General features: G+C 35.7%; 1 protein-coding gene across 2 annotated transcripts in view; it reads right to left on the bottom strand.

Annotated features, from left to right (window-relative positions):
• The window catches only part of MICU2 (mitochondrial calcium uptake 2), a 171,647-nt gene that overhangs the window by 19,376 nt on the left and 129,656 nt on the right, over window positions 1-22,615 (bottom strand). For both annotated transcript variants that reach the window (XM_037799783.1, XM_037799784.1), the window contains one exon: window positions 10,145-10,210. In XM_037799783.1, the coding sequence (XP_037655711.1) occupies window positions 10,145-10,210 (66 nt within the window). The remainder of the gene's footprint in view (window positions 1-10,144; window positions 10,211-22,615) is intronic.

Raw genomic sequence — 22,615 nt, 5'->3', positions numbered from 1 at the left:
CTATTTTTCCTTTTGCTGCTTGTGCTTTTGGTGTCCTACCTAAGAATCCACTGCCAAATCCAAGGTCATGATGATTTACCCCCATGTTTTCTTCTAAGAGTTTTACAGTTTTAGCTGTTACATTTAGATCTTTGATCCATTTTTGACTTAATTTTTGTGCACGTTGTGAGGTAGGAGTCCGTCTTCATCCTTTTGCATGTGGATATCCAGCTGTACCAGCACTATTTGTTGAAGAGACTTCATTATTTTTTGAGTGATTCTAAATTGTATCATACACTATATTTCAGTGTTCATGTGTTTCTTCCTAGTATAAAGAAAAGCAACTCATTTTGGTATGTTTATCTTGTATCCTGCAACTTTGCTAAAATCACTTATTAGTTCTAGGAGTTCATTTTTACAGATTATTTGGAAATTTCTATGTAGACAATAACATTATCTGCAAGTAGGGATAGTTTTATCCACTCCCCTCCCCAATTTGTATACCTTATCTTGCCTTATTACACTAGCTATAACTCCCAGCACTATGTTGAATGAGTGGTGACAGCAGACATCTTTGCCTGTTCCTAATCTTGGGCAAAAAGCATTAAGTATAATGTTCACTATAGGTGCTCTTTAGCATGTTGGGGTATTCTCATCTATTGCTGTTTTTCTAAGAGCTTTTATCTTGAACGGGTGTTGAATTCTGTCAAATGTTTTTTTCTGCATGGATAGATCATGTGATTTTTCTTCTATAGCCTGTTATGTGGTGGATTACACTGATTGACTCTGAAATACTGACACCCTGCCTCCCTGGTCAAGGTGTATAGTCCTTTTACATCTTGCTGAATTCTATTTACTAATATTTTGTTAAGGAATTTTGTCTATATTCACGAGGAATACTGGTCTGCAGTTTTCTTTTTATACTTTCTTTGTCTGGTTTTGAGATTAGGACAATATTAGTTTCATACAACAAATTGGGAAATGGTCCCACCCTGCTAGGTGAAGGGAAAAGACCATGTTCTCCACTGAGCCGCCGTCAATACCCAAGGAGGCTTTTTGTTACTGCTGGGGAGAGGTGGGAGTTCAGCTCCACACCTGGCCTCCACTGACAATGCTCTGGCTAGAAGGGGGTGGCGTGCCTTGTTACTGCTTCCTCAGGGTCTCCTCTGACACAACAGAAGGCAGGAAAGGGGAAGGTGGCCTTATTAGCACTGGGGTGGTGGTGAAAGTCCTAACTCTCACTAGCTCTCCGCTGACACCACCCCAGTGAGAGGGATGAGAGTGCTTTGTTACCACTGAAATTTAGAATCATTTTGCCAACTTTCAAAACACCACCTGTTGGCATCCACTTCTTCCCCACCATTACCAACCCCCCCCCCCAAAAAAAAAAAAATCACTCACTTTGAATTTTGACCTGGATAGTACAGAATTCATGGATTAATTTAGTGGCCTCTTTACAGTATTCATTATTCCTATCTAAGAATAAAGTCTGTCTTTACATTTAGTTCAGTCTTCTTTTATGTTCCTCACTAAAAAGTTACAGGTTATAGGTTCTGAAGAAAAAGGGTAGAGTCTTCAAAATATTAACCTTTATTTTTCATGTTTTGAAACTAGTTAATTATTAAGCTTTCAGTGTCATTAGTATGAGCGTCATTAAACTACACTCTAGTTCATGCTTTGGTACATAGTATGGTATGCACCGGGGTGGTGCATAATATTCCATTGTATGTATACACCACAGTTTGTTTATCCACTCGTCAAGATGATAGGCATTTGGGCTGTGTTCCAGTTTGCTAGTGCTGCCATTATGCAAAATACCAGAAATGGACTGGCTCTTATAAAGGGGATTTAAGTTACAAATTTACAGTTCTAAGGCCATAAAAGTATCCAGACTAAGGCATCAACAAGATGATACCTTCGCTGAAGGATGGCCAATGGCATCCAGAAAACCTCTGTTAACCGGGAAGACATGTGACTGGCTCTGCTGATCCTGGGTTACGTTCTAGCTCCTGTGCAATCCTGGTTCTTTCTCCCAGGATGTTTCTCTCTAGGTGCCTGGGGGTCCTGTCTTAGCATATCCCAGGGCAAACTCTGGGCTTCATCTCTTAGCTAAACATTCTTCTGTCTGCATCTCCAAGCATGTCTAAGTATCAGCGTCAGCAAGCGTCTGGTCTTGTCAGGCCCTTTTAAAGGACTCCAGTAAACTAACTAAGACCTATGCTGAATGGGATGGAAATAGTTTCCAAGGAAACAATTCAACCAGAGTTATCACCTACAGTTGGGTAAGTCACATCTCCATGGAAACAACCTAATCCAAATATCCCACAAGACTGTATTAAAACATGGCTTTTGGAGGGACATAATATATCCAAACTGGCACATGCTGTGTCCATCTATTGACAATCATGACTAATGTCACTATAAACATTGGTGTGCAAATGTCTATCTGTGTCCCTGCTTTCAGTTCTTCTGAGTATACACCTAGTAATGGGATTGCCAGATCATATGGCAATTCTATACTTAGCTTCCTGAGGAACTGCAAAACTGCCTGCCAGAGCGGCTGCACCATTCTACTCTCCCACCAACAGGGAAAAAGTATACCTATTTCTCCACATCCTCTCCAGCATTTGTAGTTTTCTGTGGGTATTTTTTTTTTTTTTAACAATGGCCATTCTAGTAGGTGTGAAATGGTATCTCATTGTGGTTTTGATTTGCATTTTCCTAATAGTTAGTAAAGTTGGGCATCTTTTCATGTTTTTTAGCCATTTGTATTTCTTTTTTGGAAGTGTCTATCCATGTCTTTTGCCCATTTTTAAATTGGGATTTTTGTCTTTTTTGTTGTTCAGTTGTAGGATTTCTTTATATTCTGGATATTAAACCCTTATTGGATATGTGGTTTCTGAATATTGTCTCCTATTTAATAGGTTGCCTTTTTACTTTCTTGACAAAGTCCTTTGACACCCAAAAGTATTCAATTTTGAGGAGATCTCATTTATCGATTTCTTCGTTCATTGATTGTGCTTTAGGTGTAAGGTCTAGGAAACCACCTCCTACCAGAAGATCTTTAAGATATTTCCCTACATTTTCTTCTAAGAGTTTTATGGTCTTAGCTCTAATGTTTAGGTCTTTAATCCATTTTGAGTTAATTTTTTTTTTTTGTGATATAGATTGATATAGTTTTTTTTTTTTGATTTTTTTTTTTCCATTTTTATTGAGATTGTTCAGATACCATACAATTATCCAAAGATCCAAAGTGTACAATCACTTGCCCCTGGGTACCCTCATACAGCTGTGCATCCATCACACTTAATTTTTGTTCAATTTTTAGAAACTTTTCATTACTCCAGACAAGAAATTAAGTGAAAGATGAAAAAAGAAAAAAAGAAAAGGAAACTCTAAACCTCCCCTATCCCTAACCAACCCCCCCACAATTGTTGACTCCTAGTATTGATATAGTACGTTTGTTACTGTTCATGAAAAAATGTTGAAATACTACTAACTGTAGTATATAGTTTGTAATAGGTATATAGTTCTTCCCTATATGCCCCTCTATTATTAACTTCTAATTGTATTGTCATACATTTGTTCTGGTTCATGAAGTGATTTCTAGTATTTGTACAGTTGATCGTGGACATTGCCCACCATAGGATTCAGTTTTATACATTTCCATCTTTTGACCTCCAACTTTCCTTCTGGTGACATATATGACTCTGAGCTTCCCCTTTCCACCTCATTCACACACCATTCGGCGCTGTTAGTTATTCTCACATCTTGCTACCAACACCCCTGTTCATTTCCAAACATTTAAGTTCATCCTAATGGAACATTCTGGTCATACTAAGCAAGAGCATCTACATTCCTTCCATAAGACAGGAGGGAGAGTCAAAGAAGGTAGAGAGGCAAAAGAAAGAGGAAACAAAAAAAATGACAGCTAGGAAGCAGCAAAAGGAAAAATAACCTTAAATCAAAGTAGAATAAAGAATCAGACAATACCACCAATGTCAAGTGTCTAACATGCCTCCCCTATCCCTCCCTCTTATCTGCATTCACCTTGGTATATCACCTTTGTTACATTAAAGGAAGCATAATACAATGATTCTATTAGTTAGTCTCTAGTTTATGCTGATTGCATCCCTTCCCCAATGCCTCCCCATTTTTAACACCTTGCAAGGTTGACATTTGCTTGTTCTCCCTCGTAAAAGAACATATTTGTACATTTTATCACAATTGTTGAATACTCTAGATTTCACCAAGTTACACAGTCCCAGTCGTTATCTTTCCTCCTTTCTTGTGGTGTCTCACATGCTCCCCATCTTTCTCTCTCAACCATATTCATAGTTACCTTTGTTCAGTGTACTTACATTGTTGTGCTACCATCTCCCAAAATTGTGTTCCAAACCACACACTCCTGTCTTCTATCACCCTGTAGTGCTCCCTTTAGTATTTCCTGTAGGGCAGGTGTCTTGTTCACAAAGTCTCTCATTGTCTGTTTGTCAGAAAATATTTTGAGCTCTCCCTCATATTTGAAGGACAGCTTTGCTGGATACAGGATTCTTGGTTGGCGGTTTTTCTCTTTCAGTATCTTAAATATATCACACCACTTCCTTCTTGCCTCCATGGTTTCTGCTGAGAGATCCGCACATAGTCTTATTAAGCTTCCTTTGTATGTAATGGATTGCTTTTCTCTTGCTGCTTTCAGGATTCTCTCTTTGTCTTTGACATTTGATAATCTAATTATTAAGTGTCTTGGCATAGGCCTCTTCATATCTCTTCTGTTTTCATTAATTATTTCCTCTATTATTGCTTCTGCCCCCTTTCCCTTCTCTTCTCCTTCTGGGACACCAATGATACGTACATTATTGTACTTTGTTTCATCCTTGAGTTCCCGGAGACGTTGCTCATATTTTTTCATTCTTTTCTCCATCTGCTCCTTTGCGTGTAGGCTTTCAGGTGTTTTGTTCTCCAGTTCCTGAGTTTTTTCTTCTGCCTCTTGAGATCTGCTGTTGTATGTTTCCATTGTGTCTTTCATCTCTTGTGTTGTGCCTTTCATTTCCATAGATTCTACTAGCAGGTTTTTTGAACTTTTGATTTCTGCCGTATACATGTCCAGTTCTTCCTTTACAGCCTCTATCTCTTTTGCAATATCTTCTCTAAACTTTTTGAATTGATTTAGCATTAGTTGTTTAAATTCCTGTATCTCAGTTTTGTTTGTTCCTTTGACTGGGCCATAACTTTGTTTTTGTTAGTGTAGGTTGTAATTTTCTGTTGTCTAGGCATGGTTTCTTTGGTTATCCAAATCGGGTTTTCTCAGAGCAGAACAGGCTCAGGTCCCAGAGGGAAGAAATATTCAGTATCTGGTTTCCCTGTGGGTGTGTCTTAGAAAATTGCTCCACCCTTTGATGCCTCCGGTCACTGTGCTTTTCTGCCCAGCAGGTGACGCCTGTTAGCCTATAATTCTTGACTGGTGTGAGGAGGTATGGCCGTGTTCCCCCAGGCTCTGGGGTCTGGTTCTGAATGGAAAGGGCCCCACCCCCTTCCTCCTAGAGAAGACAGACCCCTCAGGTGGAGGTCATTAGCATTTCAATGGTCTTGCTCTCTGCTTGTGGTGTCTCCACCCTTCCCAGAGTCACAGCCCTGGAAACTGAAAATGACTGGGGCTTTCTCCACTGAGCCAAAAAAGAAACAGATAGTCACCTTCAGACCCAGTCCAAGGCAACCCTCCGGCTCTCCCAGGTCAGTCGTCACCCAAAGCCTCTGTCTGTTTTTTGGGGATGCGTACCTGTAGTGAGCAGTTCACACTCGCTACTTAAAACCCCAGTTGGAGCTCAGCTGAGCTGTATTCGCTTGCTGGGAGAGAGCTTCTCTGTGGCACCACGAGGCTTTGCAGCTCGGGCTATGGGGGAAGGGGTCTCACGACTTGGTTCTGCAGGTTTTACTTATAGATTTTATGCTGTGTTCTTGGGCATTCCTCCCAATTCAGGTTGGTGTATGATGAGTGGATGGTCTTGTTTGTCCCCCCACAGTTATTCTGGATTATTTACTAGTTGTTTCTGGTTTTTTGTAGTTGTTCCACGGGGACTACTTAGCTTCCACTCCTCTCTATGCCGCCATCTTGCCCGATTCCATTTTGAGTTAATTTTTGTATAAGATGTGAGGTAGGGATCCTTTTTCATTCTTTTGGATATGGATATCCAATTCTCCCAGCACAACTTGTTGAAGAGGCTGTTCTGTCTCAGTTGAGTGGACTTGGTCGCTTTGCCAAAAATCAACTGTCCACAGATAAGACAGTCTATTTCTGAACTCCCAATTCAATTCCATTGGTTGGTATATCTATTCTATCAATCTTATATCTATCCCATCTTTTTAGGTAAAATTTTACACTATACTAAATATGTTGGTTTACCTGAGGTATTTGTTTTCAGAACTCCCTACCATGTTAATTGAAAGCCAAGTAAACCTAATGATCAATAAAAACAAGCTAACTGACTTCTGATACCCCATGAGATGATGTGAGAAGGTTGACAAATTCTCTCCCTTCAAAGCAACTAGCTGGACAAAATGGTCAAAACTGACCATTTCAGAGCTCTGGAATTTGACCAAACCAACGTGAACACCACTGAGTTGCAGGTGTCTCAATCTGTGGCATTCTCACCCAGGGCTGCTTCTGTCCCCTTGTGCTCTGTCCATAAAGAAGTTCAACTGGGGAGGGCAGGCTGCCCAAATCTGCAGCTCAGGGTGCTCACCTGACTTAAACTAGTGATCTCCAGGCACGCAAACAGAGAGCACCAGTGGCTCCATCAACTGAGGAAACAAGCCTGTCTGTGGTAATTAGCGGGCAGACACATGGCCAGGGAATTAAAAGATTGTTTCAGGAGGTGAGGCAGCCATAAAGGATTGATGTGCTGCCTGCACAGCAGAGGCCAGAACCAGTTCAAGCCACCCACATGTCCCAGGCTGACAAAGTCTGCACACATGTGCCTAGAAGAGGGAGCGGTGAAAAGTGAAAAGCAGGAGCAGACTTAAAGAGGGTCTGAATCTGAACATGTCTCCAGCCCTTAAACAGATCCGTCAGCAGAGCAGGGAACCTTTTGAGCTACACATCTGAGCCCTTGGAAGTCAGGTGAAAAATAAAAACGAGAAAAAAAATCAGGCAGAGATAAAAGTAGCCTCATGTTGTAGGGGAGGCAGGCTTCAAAGATTTATTCCAGGCAAGGTACTAAATGAACTAACAAACAACATGGCTATCCTATCAGTTCTTTGGGGGAAGGGGAATCAGAATCTCAATGTTAGGTTGGACACATCCTTCTGGTGGCTATTACGTGGCTTCACCAGTACTTTATACTACATCATTTTGATTTTAGTTAACAGGGAGGAAAAGATGGGTTTAATGGAGCTAACCGATATATTTTATGTTATTGATTATTAAAGATATTATTCTGCAATCTAATAAATATAAAGTAATGGCTAAAATTATAGATGTGGATTTTTTAATCCATTATTAGGACTTCCATACAAATGGGGGCAGGCTAGTCATGCTTGATGTTTTTTCTTATTTCCTATAAAAATTTCCAATAGCTACATTAAAAGACAAAATAGAACTAGAAGCAGTCTCATTAAGGTTATAATATGACCATTAACATTAGTATTTCATATTTTTCTGGTAGTTTAATATATAAAGGAAAAACTGAGATTAATATTATTTAGAGATAACATGACTTTATACCTAGAATGACCAAGAAAATCAACAGAAAAAATAAAAACAATAAGAGAATTCTAAAACAGACCAGTGCAAAAACACTAAAAATAAAACAGATTTCTTATTTAGTAGCAATAACACTGTGAAGGGAAAAAAAAAGAGTCCATTTATAATAGTAAAAAATTAAAGTACTATAATGTACCTAGGGATGGCTTTAAGTAAAATTCCAGATGAATGAAAAAATTAAATGTAAAAAATTAAACTACAACTAAACCAGAAAGTAATACAGGTTAGTATTTAACTGATATTAAAGGAAGGAAGGCCTTTTAAAGAATTAAAGTAACAATAAATAAAATTAAAGAACAGATAAATATGACTACATTAAAAATATAAACATCTATAACCAAAACATCATTAACAAAAACATATCTGAAAAATATTTCAGTAATTTTGATAGAGAATAGGTTAATACTCTTATACTCTTAAAATATGAAAAAAGAATATGAACAGAAAATGTAAAGAATAAGAAATACAGATGGCCTATATTAATTATCTTCAAAAAGATTATCTGAAATACCTTCTGTCTTTAACAAATTGACATAGCTTAAATAGCTTAAATGACAAACACAAAACAAAAAGACTGATAAAATAGGGGTATGCTTATTCAATGCTGGAGGGGCTGTAAATTGTTATAACCTTTCCAGAAAGCAACTGGAAATATGTATCAAGTCCTTTAAAAATATTTGTCCTTTGACCTACAACCTCAATTGCAGAAACCTAATCTAAATTTACATGTTTGGATATTCATTGTAGCATGACTTTTAATAGCAAATATTTGGAAACAATGTGGTTAGATGTTCATTTATTCATTAAAAAATATTTACTGCATAAAATTAAAAAAAAAATTAATCAGCATGAAGGGTATGCCTGATGTTTAACCAGGCTATGTGGTTACAACCTATATGGCAAATAACCTTACCCAAAGAGAAATCTGGCCTTTGTCCTTGCCTGCTAGGAAATGTTATCTAAGATAGGAGTGTCTTTGTTTACCTGGAGACCTTGGGCACTCCAGCTAGACTAACGATGTGATTTAAGGTGGAAACTCTGGGTGATGTGGCATCAGTTCGACCTCTGGAGGGACTGGAGACTGAGGTCAGCCATGTGAGTGGCCAACCAGGTCTATATGACTGGGCCCCAATAAAAACTCTGGACACCAAGGCTTGGGTGAGCTTTTATGGTTGACAATACTCTGTAATTATTTTCATACATAGTTGCTGTGAAAGTTAGTGCTCCCACAACTCCACTAGGAGGGGACAACTGGTAGCTACATGCATGGAACGTTCCTGGATTTTGCCCCATGCATCTCTTCCATTTCATTTTCTATTCTGTCACTGAAATAAACTATAACTATGGGCACAACAGTTTTCAGTGAGTTCTGTGAGTCCTTCTAGCAAATTATTGAACCTGAAGGTGGTCATGGGGACCCATGAACTTGCAACTGGTATCAGAAGTGAGGGTGGTCTTGTGGACTGTGTCTTAACTTCACAGAATTTTAAAGAGAGTTATAATGCTTACATTCTAGAGAAGGACACAGACAATTAACAATTATACTAATGCATGATACGTGTTCTGAAACAGAGTACACAGGGCACAATGGGAACACACAGGATATATACAGCCTAGAAAGAAGTCCAGAAGAGGATTACTCAAAGGGAATGAAATGTAAAAAAGAACTGTGATTTTAATAATTTGCAAAATTTACAGCAGACAATCTAAAAGAGAAAATGATTTGAAAATTTAAGAAAATCTTATAGAAAGTACACTTGTGGAATTATAATTGACTGAAAGATTATCCACTGAAAATTTACTGATTAATTACTGGTAGGAATGAAGATTGGTTCAATCTCTATGGCAAGCATTTGTCAATATTAATCAAAGTTTATTAGTAACCTTAAAAACGTTCATGCCCTTTGACCCAGCAATTCAATTTCTGGGAAGTTATCCTTCAGATATATTCACATATGTGAGAAATGATGAAATTATGGGATTATTCATTGCAGCACTATTTGTAATAGCAAAACACTGGATGTATGTTAAACATCTTTCAATAGGAAATGGTTACATAAACTGCATAAAAGTACTATGCAGCCATTAAAAAAGAATGAGACTTTCAGATATAGTAAGTAAAAAAAGAAAAAATGTGAAACAATGTATAGTATGCTACTGTTTGCATGAAAAAGGGAAAAATATATAGATGTATTTAATTGTCCGGGGAGGAGAACTGGGTGGCTGGGAGGAAAATTTTGCTCTATAAACATCTCTTGTGCACCTTTTAAAGTTTAAACCATATGAAACTGTAGCTATACAAATAAATCTTACCAGCTATCTAGGAATATTTATTTGAACTAATAGAATAGAGAAGCCATTATAAATATCATGTTTCAAAATATTTAGTTCATTTGTTCATACCTGGCATTCTGTTATATCAGTTATAGTTGTCTTCAAGTCATCTTGTTTACTTATGATCTTCTGCAGCTAAAAAGATTATAAACATGAGTTTGAATTTTTCAAAACAATCTAAAAAAACTAGTCCTAAAATTTATTATAAAATATAATATATAAAATATATATTTATATAAAATATAAAATAAATCCAGTATTTGTTAAATATAAATAGAATTCTTTCTCCATTATAATTCCTAAAATTTTTATCTTTTACCCTTCCATTATGTAAGAGTCAAAGGAGAAAATATATTTGAAAGTATTAACATTATCATCATTACTACAATTTAGCTCATTTTTTCCCTTAAGAAAACTAGCTTACTTAATTTAAACATGTTCAAAAGGCATAACACCATAAAAACTTCATGATTACCCTGGTCTTCTTTTTAAGAGACTTTTAATTCATAATTCATTTTTCACATAAACAATTTTATCACTGATATTTTGTGCCCACATTTTTAAGGATATAGCTCTTAAAAAGTTACTATGTCACGCTCTCCCTACTCCCTTTTCCCTTTATACATTTATAAAGCATTAAAATAATATAAAGACTTACACTTCAACTAATTATGAAATTGAAATTTTCAATAGTAGCTTGAAATTGAGTACATAAAAAACTTACCTACCTTTCAGAGTCATTTGTACCAATCCTCGTACGAAAGCAAATTAAAAAAAAGGATTAAAGAAATCAAATGTAGACAAAATCTCTAACTAAGGATTCAAATGAATTAGGAGGAAAATCTTCACCCATATTTCTAGGCTATTTCTTTTTTAATAGTTTGAGTACTTCTGCAATTAAATTCCAAATTAACTGCCTTTATTAAGCCTGTGGTTTTAGGCAAATGGTTTATCTCTAGTTCTCTTAAGTTCTCAGCTAAACTTTTGAACTCTCTCCTTTACTCTTACCCCCACACACTTATTTTAGAGGAAAACATTGAAAAACTTTATATTTGTTTTACCTTTTATTTCTTAAAGTTGAAAACCAAGTGCTGTAATACCAAATTCAATACCCTAACATCTCTCCCTTTTCATACCCCACCTTAAAATTTTTTTTATTATGGATAATTTTGAACATAAACAAAGTAAACAATTTATGATAAACCACTATGTACATATTACTCAGCTTCAACAATGACCAATATTCTGCCATTAGTTCATCTATTCTTCCCATACCCCATCACCCTCTCAATTATTTTTTACAGCTCATTCTTTTATCAGGAAAAATTTACATATAGTGAAATACACAAGTCTGAGCCATATAATTTTGACAAATGGATATAACCAAGTAACTCATACTCTAATCATTGTATAGAACATCTCTGTTGTCTCAGAAAGTTTCTTTCCATCTCTTCCTGGTCAATCCTTTCTTCCTGAATCCCCACAGAGGCAGAATCAGAGTTCTGATTTATTTTTCAGCCTAAGTTAGTGCCTGGTGTATTCACATAAATGAAATCATGTAGCATGATTCTTTTGTGTGTACCATCTTTTACTCAGCATGTTTTTTGAGCTTTATCCATGTTGTTTAGCATATTGGTAGTCTATTCCTTTTTATTGTTGAGTTGTATTTATCCATTCACCTGTTAAGTGTTTGTGTTGTCTCCAGTTTGTGGCTATTGTGAATAAAACTGCCATAAACGTTCTTGTACAATACTTTTTGTGGACATTTGTTTTCATTTCTCTTGGATAAATACCTAGAAGGGGAAGAGTTAGGTTTGTTTAACTTTGTAAGAAACTACCAAACCTTTTGCCAAAGTGGCTGTAACATTTCACATTCCCACTAGCAATGTATGAGACTTCTTGTTTCTTTACATACTCACTGTCAGTCATTTAAATGTCAGCCATTCTGCTGGGTGTGTCATAGGATCTCACTGTGATTTTAACTTGCATTTTTCTGATGACTCACGTGGAGCACTTTTTCACGTGCTTATCATCCATCTGTATATTTTCTTTTGTGAAGTGTCTGTTCTAGTCTTTTGCCTGTTTTTCCACTTTTAAATTGGTTTTATCTATTTATTTTTGTAACTATTAAGTTGTAGGAGTTCTTTATATTTTTTGGATACAAGTCTTTTGTCAGTTATGTGGGAAATATTTTCTCTCAGTCTAAAGGTTTCCTATTCATTTTCTTAATTGTGTCTTTTGATGAGCAGAAGTTTTAATTTTGATGATTAATTTATTTTTCTTCTATGGTTATTGCTTTCAGCACCCTAAGAATTCTTCCCACCCTAGATCCTGAAGATATTCTCTTATATTTTCTGCCAAAATGTGCCAGTGTCACAATGTCATCATTACTGTAGCTTTGTAGTAAGTCTTGAAGTCAGGTAGTGTGAGATTCTCCAGTTTTGTTCATGTTTCTCAAGATTGATTTAGGGGAATTCTACATCCTCCATAACACAGACACATTAATATTAGCATGTCAATTTCTATTAAAAAAGCCTACTGGGATTTTGCTTGGATAACTTGAATTTTTAGACCAATCCATGAAAAAAAGACATTGTAACACTGTTGAATCTTCAAATCCATTAACATGGTAAATCTCTCAATTTAGTTAGGCCTCCTTAAATTTACACCAGCAATGTTTCAGTGTGTCAGTGTTTTTTTTTTGGGAGGAGCAGGTTGAAGGGGGTTATATTTGTTTCTAATTACCTTATGTTATCTGATCCCATCCTAAATGGAACTAATTTTAATTTCATTTTCAGTGTTTGCTCTTAGTACATGAAAATACAAATGAGTCTGGCATACTGATCTTCTACTCTGAGGTTTTGCGAAATTCACTCTATGATATAAATTATAAACTCATTCTATATTATAAACTATATCCTAGTGGTTTTTGTTTTTAGTGTTAGTTCCTTAGTATTTCCTACACATAATAATGCTATCTGTGAATTGGGTAAGATTTACTTCTTCCTTTCCATTTTTTGTTTTATCTGTTTTTCATTATAGTTATCCCTAGTTTAGTAAAATGTGGAATAGAAGAGGTGAGAGAACAGATCTCCTTGCCTTGTCCCTGATCTTAAGGGGAAAGCATCTGGCATTTCATCTTTCAGCATGATGCTATCTCAAATGTTCTGTAAATGCTGTTGATCAGACTGAGGAAGTTCTCTTCTATTCTTACTTTGCTAAGTTTTATCATGAAGGGGAATTATGTTTTGTTAAATGCTTTGTCTGTATCTATTGACATGATCATACCAGTTTGTCCATTATTTTGTTAACAAGATGGACTGTACTGATTGATTTTTTTATTCAATTTTATTGAGATATATTCACATACCATATAATCATCCAAAGTGTACAATCAATTGTTCATAATACCATCATGTAGTTGTGCATTCATCACCCCAATCTATTTTTTGAGCATTTTCCTTGTACCAGAAAAAGTGAAAAAAATAATAAAAAATAAAAGTAAAGAGCACCCAAAACACCCCTCCCCACCCTATTTTTCATTTAGTTTTTTGTCCCTATTTCTCTACTCATCCATCCATACACTGGATAAAGGGAGTGTGATCCATAAGGCTTTCACAATCACACGGTCACCTCTTGTAAGCTACATTGCTATACAATCATCTTCAAGAGTCAAGGCTACTGGGTTGCAGTTTGATAGTTTCAGGTGTTTCTTTCTAGCTATTCCAATGCATTAAAACCTAAAAAGGGTTATCTATACAGTGCATAAGAATGCCCAGCAGAGTGACCTCTCAACTCCATCTAGAATCCCTCGGCCACTGAAACTTTATTTCGTTTCATTTTGCATCCCCCTTTTGGTCAAGAAGATGTTCTCAATCCCACGATGCTGGGTCCAGATTCATCCCCGGGAGTCATATCCCATGTGGCCAGGGAGATTTACACCCCTGTGAGTCAGATCCCACATGGGGGGAGGGCATGCTCTGATTGATTTTTAACTATTAAACTAATTTTGCATTCCTTGGCTAAATTTCACGGTCATGATGTATTATTATTTTATATATTTATTGATTTGATTTTCTCTACCTTGTTAAGTATTTTTTTCCTTTGTTCATGTGGAACATTGGTCTATAATTTGCTTTTCTTTTTAGTTCTTGGTCAAGTTATAGTTATCAGGATTTTGCTGGTCTTACAAAATGGGAAGGAACTGTTCCTTTTTCTTGTATTTTCTGAGAGTTTGTGTAAATTTGGCATTATTTCTTTCTTAAAAGCCTGACAGATTTCACCAAGAAACCATTTGGGCCTAGACATTTCTGTGTGGGAAGGTTTTTATAAAAAATTCAAAAATTTTTTTTTTTTTAATAAGAGGCCACTCATATTTCTATCTCCTGTCTTGTCAGTTTTAGTACATTTTGTTTTTAAAGCATTCATCTATTTCATCTGAGTTGTCAAATGTATAGGCCCTAAGTTGTTCATCTTATTCCATTTTTATCTTTTGGGAATCTGTAGGTTCTGTTGTGAGATCTCATTTTCATCCCTAATATTGGTAATTGGGGTCCACTTTTTTTTTTTTTTTTTTTTTGCTAGTCAATCTTGGTAGAGTTTATGAATTCTATTAATCTTTTCAGAGAAACAAGTTTCAGCTTTGTTAATATTCTCTAGTATTTGTTTATTTTCTATTTCATTGATTTCTGCTCTTTATTATTTCCTTCCTCAGCTTATTTTGGATTTAATTTGCTCACCTTATTCTAGTTTGTTGATTGTATGCTTTTCTTCATTTCTAATATTATTTCTTAAAGCTATAAAATTTTTGTGAGTTATAGCTCACAAAAGCTTAGGTTGTATTTTTATTATTATTTAGTTAGAAATTATAATTTTTTCCTTTGACTTGTAATTACTACAATTTCCCTTGTGATTTTTTTCTTTAATTCATGGGCAATTTATTTATTGAGATATAATTCATGTGGCATAAAATTAAACAATTTAAAGTGTAGAATTCAATGGTTTTTAGTATATTCACAGAACTGTACAACCATCACTACAATCTAATTTTAGAACATTTCCATCACCCCTAAAAGAAAGCTAATATCCTTTAGCAGTCACCTCTCATTTCCTCTAACACCCCCCAGCCTTAGGCAATGACTATATCTACTTTCTATTTCTCTGATTTGCCTATTTTGGACTTTTCATATAAGAAATAATACCATATGTGCATTTTGTGACTGGCTTTTCTTTATTAAAATAATGTTATAGTAAGTATCAGTACTTGACTCCTTTTTATTTCTGAATAGTACTCCATTATATGGATATACCACATTTTGTTCATCAACTTTTCAGTTGGGTACTTAGGTTGTTTCTACAGTTTGTTTCTAATGTTCATAACAACATTATTTTGAATAATGTTGAACATTTATGTATAAGTTTTTATATGGATCTATGTTTTGTTTCTCTTGGGTAAACCTAGGAGTAGAATTACTGGGTCATATGGCAACTATGTTTAGCATTTCGAGAAACTGTTCAACTGTTTTACAAAGTGGTTGCACCATTTTATGTTCTGATCAGCAATGCATGAAGGTTCCATTTTCTCTAGATCTTCACCATTTTCACTGTCTTTATGATCACAGCTATTCTAGTGAGTATGAAGAGGTATCTCATTGTGGTTTTGATTTGCATTCCCTTGATGGCTAATGATGTTGCACAGCTTATTGGCCATTAGCATGTCCTTTGAAAAGAAATGTCTCCTTACAGGTTATGTAGATATATATTATTTTAATTTCTACATATTTTAGACTTTTCTAGGTATCTTATTATTAACTTCTAATTTAATGATGTTGCGGTAGGAAAATAGGAAGATTTCAATTTTTTGAAATTTACTGAAAGTTGTTTTAAAGTCTTGATGAACATTTCATATGTAGTTGAAAAGAATGTGTATTCTGCAATTTATTGGGTATAAATAACATGTCATTTAGATCAAGGTAGTTGATAGTGTCATTTAGATAGTCTATCCTTAATTATATTTTTGTCTAGGTATTTTATCAGTTATTGAGAGGTGGGTATAAAAATTGCTAATTATGATTGTGCATTTGTCAATATTTCCCTTTAATTCTGTTAGTTTTTGCTTCATGAATTTTGTTGCTCTGCTTCCATGTCTTCCTGATGTACTGACTTTCTTATCAATATGAAATGTTCCTCTTTATCTCTGGTAATATTTCTTGTCGTGACATCTATTTTATCTGATATTATTAATACAGCCACTCATCTTTCTTTTGTTGAGTCTTTGGTGTGTATATAAACTTCTATTAATGTTGTCTGAGCACTACTATTTTATTTCAGTGATGGATTTCATATTTTCTTATTTAAATACAAGGTAGATCATGAGTAACTTCATTCTTTTGACTCAAGTACTTAATTAACTTTTGAATATTTTTAAAATTTTGAAATCATCTCAAACTTATAGGAAAATGGTTAGTGCAGTTCAAAACCTTTTTCCCCTGAATCATTTGAGAATAAATCACTCTATGAGTTCCCATTATCCCCAAAACTTTTGTGCAGCATTGTCCGATAGAACTTTCTGTGATGACAGAACTGTTTCCATCTGTGATCTCCAGTGTCTGAAAGTGTGGTTAGTGGCTTCTGTATTGGATACTGCTGAGTTACTGGGTATTTTCTATGAACAAGGACATTCTCCTACATAACTTACAAAATATAATCAGCAAAATCAGAAAATGATCACTGATACGTTACTAACATCTAATCCTCTGACTTCATTCAAGTTTGCCAATTACTCTAATGTCTTTTATAGTGAAAGGATTTTGTTCAGAATTACAAGCTGCATTTAGTTATCATATCCCTTTAGACTCCTCAGTCTGGAATAGTTCCAGACAGATCTTTCTTTTATATATAGTTTCCTGATCTTGGCACTTTTGAAGATCATAGGATAGTTATCTTGAAGAATGTTCCTTAGTCTGGATTTGTCTGATGTTTCTTCATGACTAAATTCAGATTATGCATCTTTCACAGGAAATAAGATAGCCTGCTTCTCACTGCATTCTCTCAGGAGATGTACAATTTCAATTTGTTCCATTACTGATTGTGCTGGTTTAAATGTATTAAGTCTCCTCAAATGCCATTATCTTTGATGCAATCTTGTGTGGGCAGACAAATCAGTGTTGATTAGAAGATAGTAATTCTTTGAGTGTTTCTGTGGAGATGTGCCCCACACAACTGTGGGTGATGACTCTGATTGGATAATTTCCATGGAGGTGTTACCCCACCCATTCAGGGTGGGTCTAAATTAAATCACTGGAGCCATATAAATGAGCTGACAAACAGAAGGAACTCAGTGCAGCTGAGAAGGACATTTTGAAGAGGAACTACAGCCTAGAGGGACACTTTGAAGAATGCATAGGAGCTGAGAGAAGAGCTGCAGATGAGAGTTTGAAGACAGCCATTGAAAGCAGATTTTGCTCCGGAGAAACTAAGAGAGGAAAAATGCCCCAAGAGCAACTAAGAGTGACATGTTGGAGGAATTGCAGCCTAAAGAGGAACGTCCTGGGAGAAAGCCATTTTGAAACCAGAACTTGGAGCAGACGCCAGCCACGTGCCTTCCCAGCTAACAGAGGTTTTCTGGACACCATTGGCCATCCTCCAGTGAAGGTACCCGATTGTTGATGTGTTACCTTGGACACTTTATGGCCTTAAGACTGTAACTGTGTAACCAAATGAACCCCTTTTTATAAAAGCCAATCCATTACTGGTGTTTCGCGTTCCGGCAGCAATAGCGAACCAGAACACTGATGATGTTTTACTTTGATCACTTGATTAAGGGTGATGTTTGCCAGGCTTTACCACTGTAAAGCTACTCTTTCCCCCTTTGAAACTAATAAGTATTTTGGGTGCAGGTACTTTGAAACTATATAAATATTTTGTTGCCCATCAAGATTTCCATCTAACTACTTATCCATCCATTGATCTAAGTAGGGACTCATGTTTTCCTATTTTATTCAATGTGTTATAACCTGTTACTATCATTAATTATTGCAGTGCTCAAATTGTCCAGATTTGGACAGCAGAACCCATTCAAGCTGGTTACTGTACTTTTTGACAAGTTCCCATCATTCTTTGAACATTTCCTTGCTTTCTGTCACAATTAAATGTTTGAGGTTCATCTTGTACTTTCTCTACCCTAGCACTAAAATCAAGCATTTGTCCCAAGCAGTCTTGTTTCTTTTCAGTGGAGAACGGTATTTAGAAGCCAATTTATGGGTACTAGGTGTGTTCATTGCTATTGGAGAGTCACTGTTTGCAGGCTCTGTCAGTGCAGAATATACATATGTAATACATATGTATGTTACACACACACACGTAAACTAAACTATGTATTTGTTTATCTAACTGCATATTTTGAAAACCATGAGTTCACTCTGATACTTCCAATTCTGATTCAATACCACTGGAATCATTTTAGTTTTATCCCTTTCCATAAATGTAATTCTCTTCTCTAACAGTAAGAAATGTGGCTTCCATTATCCTTAACATATTTACTTACTTGAGCAGTCCCTCTATACCTCTGTAATCATTCTGCCATCTCCAGCACTACCCCCTCCCCTGTGTGGAACCCTTTCCTCCCTGTCCCTGGAATCCCTATTCCAAGTTACACCCACTATGGAGACACTCTCCTTAATCTGTTTGGATTCCAACATCTCATGCAAGGCTGACCCTCTGCCATGTACCCCTTCCTCACCCCACTTAAGTTTCCCAGACAGGGTTACACCACCCCGTCTCTCCTCATTCTGTGCAGGCCCTGCCACTCCATGACAGCTACCCTTGTAAGGGTTGCTTTCCTTAGCGTCCTCAGGCTCTGACTCCATGCCAGGCCACCCCTCCACATGGAACACCTACAGTGCTTTGTTCTACCTAATGGATTTAGGGATTAATTGCTCAGGAAGGGAAGGGAAGAGGAAGAAAAAGGAACAATTTATTTCTGAATCTGAAAGGATTGTCAAGGAGGCAAATTATTTTAAATTGAACCTTTAATTTAAACCTTTATAATGAAGACTACCATTATCTTTTTGGGTACAATAGAAAAGGGACCAGAAATAAAGGAATCCAGTTTCAGTTTTAGCTTCACCCTGATTAAGTGACTAAGCCTTAGTGTTTCCTCATCCACTAAATGAGCAAAATATACAAGATGATATCTAAATCATTTCCAGCTCTAAGATGATATAACTCTTAAATACTTCAAAGAGATTAACTGAACTAAGAACTGAAAATTCTCATATACAGAACAACTTAAAAAATTGAATAACACGTTATTTATAAAATACTGATTACACATTTTTGTAGCAAATTCAAAACAGGTTTTACTTTTATTGTAAGACATTTAATATAGTTAGTACAGTCTTCACTCAGTCTTATTGTCATAAGGTTACAAACAAAACAAAATAAAACAAAATAGCAAATAGGATTAGTCTACTGAAAAAACAATTTTGTAGGAAGTTTATTTCAATATTGGCTTATTTCAATATGGTGTGGCATTTAAAATAATGAGGGTCTGTCCTGAAGTCTATCCAAGTGGATTTAGTGCCAGAAAAATCTTGCAGTCTTAAACATTTCAATTTGGAATCAAGGAGAGGTTTACAGCAGATTCTAGGGTACTTTGAATACTACAGTGCTGTATGTTCAGTTCCATAGTAATATTTCTATTTGAAGAAGCATAAACATTTTGTAGCCAGTTATTCTCGTAGGCTCCTAGAGGTAACAAATGAATTCAGCAAAGTTATGGGATACAGGATCAACACCCTAAAATCAGTAGTGTTTCTATACCCAAGAAGTGAACAATCAGAACAAGAAATCAGCAAAAGCAACTTAAAGAATCAAATATCTAGGAATAAATCTAAATAAGGTTGTAACGGACTTGAATAAAGAAGAGTACAAAACACTGCTAAACAAAGAGCTAATTAAAAGGAAGGACATTCTCTGTTCATGGACTGAAAGACTATCATTAAGATGTCAATACTACAGCAAGCAATTTATAGATCCAATGCAATCCCAACCAAAATTCCCACAACCTTCTTTGAAGAAAGGGAAAAACCAATCATCAAACACAAGGAAGGGGAAGGGGCCCCAAATAACTAAAGCCATCTTGAAAGAGAAGAATGAAGTTGAAGAACTCATACTTCCCAGTCTTTAAAATTATTATAAGGCCACAGTAATCAAAATAGCATGGTACTGGCATAAGGACAGACACATAGACCAGTGAAATAGAATTGAGAGCTCAGAAATCAACATTCACATTTATGGCCACCTGATTATTGACAAAATGGCAAAGACTACTCAATTGAGAAAGAAAGAATAATCTCTTCAACAAATGGTGCTGGGAAAACCAGATCTCCATTTGCAAAAAAAAAAAAAAAAAGAAAAAAAAAAAAAGGAGAACCCCTACCTCACACCATATACAAAAATTAACTCACTATGGATCAAAGACCTAAATATAAGAGGTAGAACTATCAAACTCCTAGAAGAAAAAATGTAGGGAAGTATCTTCAGGACCTTGTGTTAGGCAATGGTTTCTTAGTCTTTACACCCAAAGTACAAGCAACAACAACCAAAAAAATAGATAAATGGGACATCACCAAAAAATCACTTTTGTTCCTCAAAGACTTTATCATGAAAGTAAATGGACAATCTACATAATGGGAAAAAATATTTGGAAACCACATATCTGATAAAGGATTAAGAGCCACAGTATATAAAAAGAAATCCTTCCAGTTAACAACAAAAAGACAAACCCAATTTTAAAATGGGTGAAAGACTTGAACAGACATCTCTCCAAAGAAGATAAAGAAATGCCAGAAAGCACAAGAAACAATGCTCAACATCATCAGCCATAAGGGAAATGCAAATCAAAACCACTATGGTTTACCATTTCATACCCATTAGAATGGCTGCTATTAAAAAAAAATGGAAAATAACAAGTGTTGTAGAGGATGTGGAGAAACAGGAACACTCATTCATGGCTGATGGCAATGTAAAATGGTGTAGCCATTGTGGAAGTTGGTTTGGCAGTTCCTCAAAAAGCTCAGTCTAGAATTATCATATGACCCTACAATCCCACTACTAGGTATATACCCAAAAGAATTGAAAGCAGGGGCTCAAACAGATATTTGCATACTGATGTTCATAGCAGCATTATTCACAATTGCCAAAAGATGGAAGCATCCCAAGTGTCCATCAACTGATGAATGGATAAATAAAATGCAGTATATACACAATGGTACAATACTCAGCCATAAAAAGCAATGAAGTCCTGATACATGTGACAACATTAAAGAAACCTGAAGGCTTCATGTTGAGTGATACAAGCCAGATACAAAAGGACAAATATTGTATGATCTGACTTTTTTGAAACAATGAGAATAAGCAAATTAATAGAGTCAGAATCTAGAATATAGATTAGCAGGGGATGGGGCAAGGGGGTAGGACATGGGAAGTTAAGGCTTAAAATGTACAGGGTTTCTATCTGGAATGATAGAAATGTTTTGGTAATGGATGGTGATGATGGTAGCACAACATTGTGAATGCAATTAACAGCACTGAAATACATATCTGAATATGATTAAAAGGGGAAGTGTCAGATTGTATATATGGTAACAATAAAAAATTAAAAAAAAAAAACCCATGGAACTCTACTACACAAACAGTAATCCTTAAGTTAAACCATGGACTTTAATTAATAGTACAATCATAAAAATGTGCTATCATCAATTGTAACAAATGTTCCATACCAATGCAAGGTGTTGGTGGTGGTGGGGTGTATGGGAATCCTGTATTTTATGCATGATTGTTCTGTAAAACCACAACTTCTTTAATAAACAGAAAAACAAGATTAAATAGATTAACTAATAATGGCTTTGATCACTTGTGGTATTGTTTATTATTATCTGATAGAGACCAGCTCATGCAGACAGTTGCTACTTTACTTGTTCTTGGGATAAAGAAGTAAGCAGCATACTCACCAACACAATTCATAGACCTTAATGTTAATAGTACATGAATGTCCCAAAAAACACAAAAGGAACAAACCGAGCCAATTTGTATTTTGGGACATTTTCACAAGGCTTTACATTAATAAATTTCATTATTACTTTTGCATTTGATGTTCAAATCACTTTGTTACATTCATATTTTGAGTAGTAATGTAATTCTCATTACTTTTCTAACACTTAATATGGGAAGAGCAGTAGGTGAAATAATATTATTGAGGAAACATTCAGACAAGCTCAAGTAAAAGCCTGCCCTTTACATATGCTTTTCTTATCAAACATTACTATAGTGCATCAAAACTCTTGTCTTGATAAATATAGAAGTGGTATTACCAGGGGCTCTGCTATGTCCGCTTTGTAAAGTTATTTCCAACTTACTGTTCTAAGGATGTGGACACAGTGGGTACAGGACTTCTAAGATTTGGCTCCCTATATCTTGTGATCCCCAGGAATGAAACCAGTTCAACCTGGTTGAAGTGAATTATGCTACGTACAAACT

The sequence above is a fragment of the Choloepus didactylus genome, chromosome 12 (genome assembly GCF_015220235.1).
Source record: "Choloepus didactylus isolate mChoDid1 chromosome 12, mChoDid1.pri, whole genome shotgun sequence".
NCBI lineage: Eukaryota > Metazoa > Chordata > Mammalia > Pilosa > Megalonychidae > Choloepus > Choloepus didactylus.
Note: the sequence above shows the minus strand (reverse complement) of the source record. Positions and strands in the feature narration are given on the sequence as shown.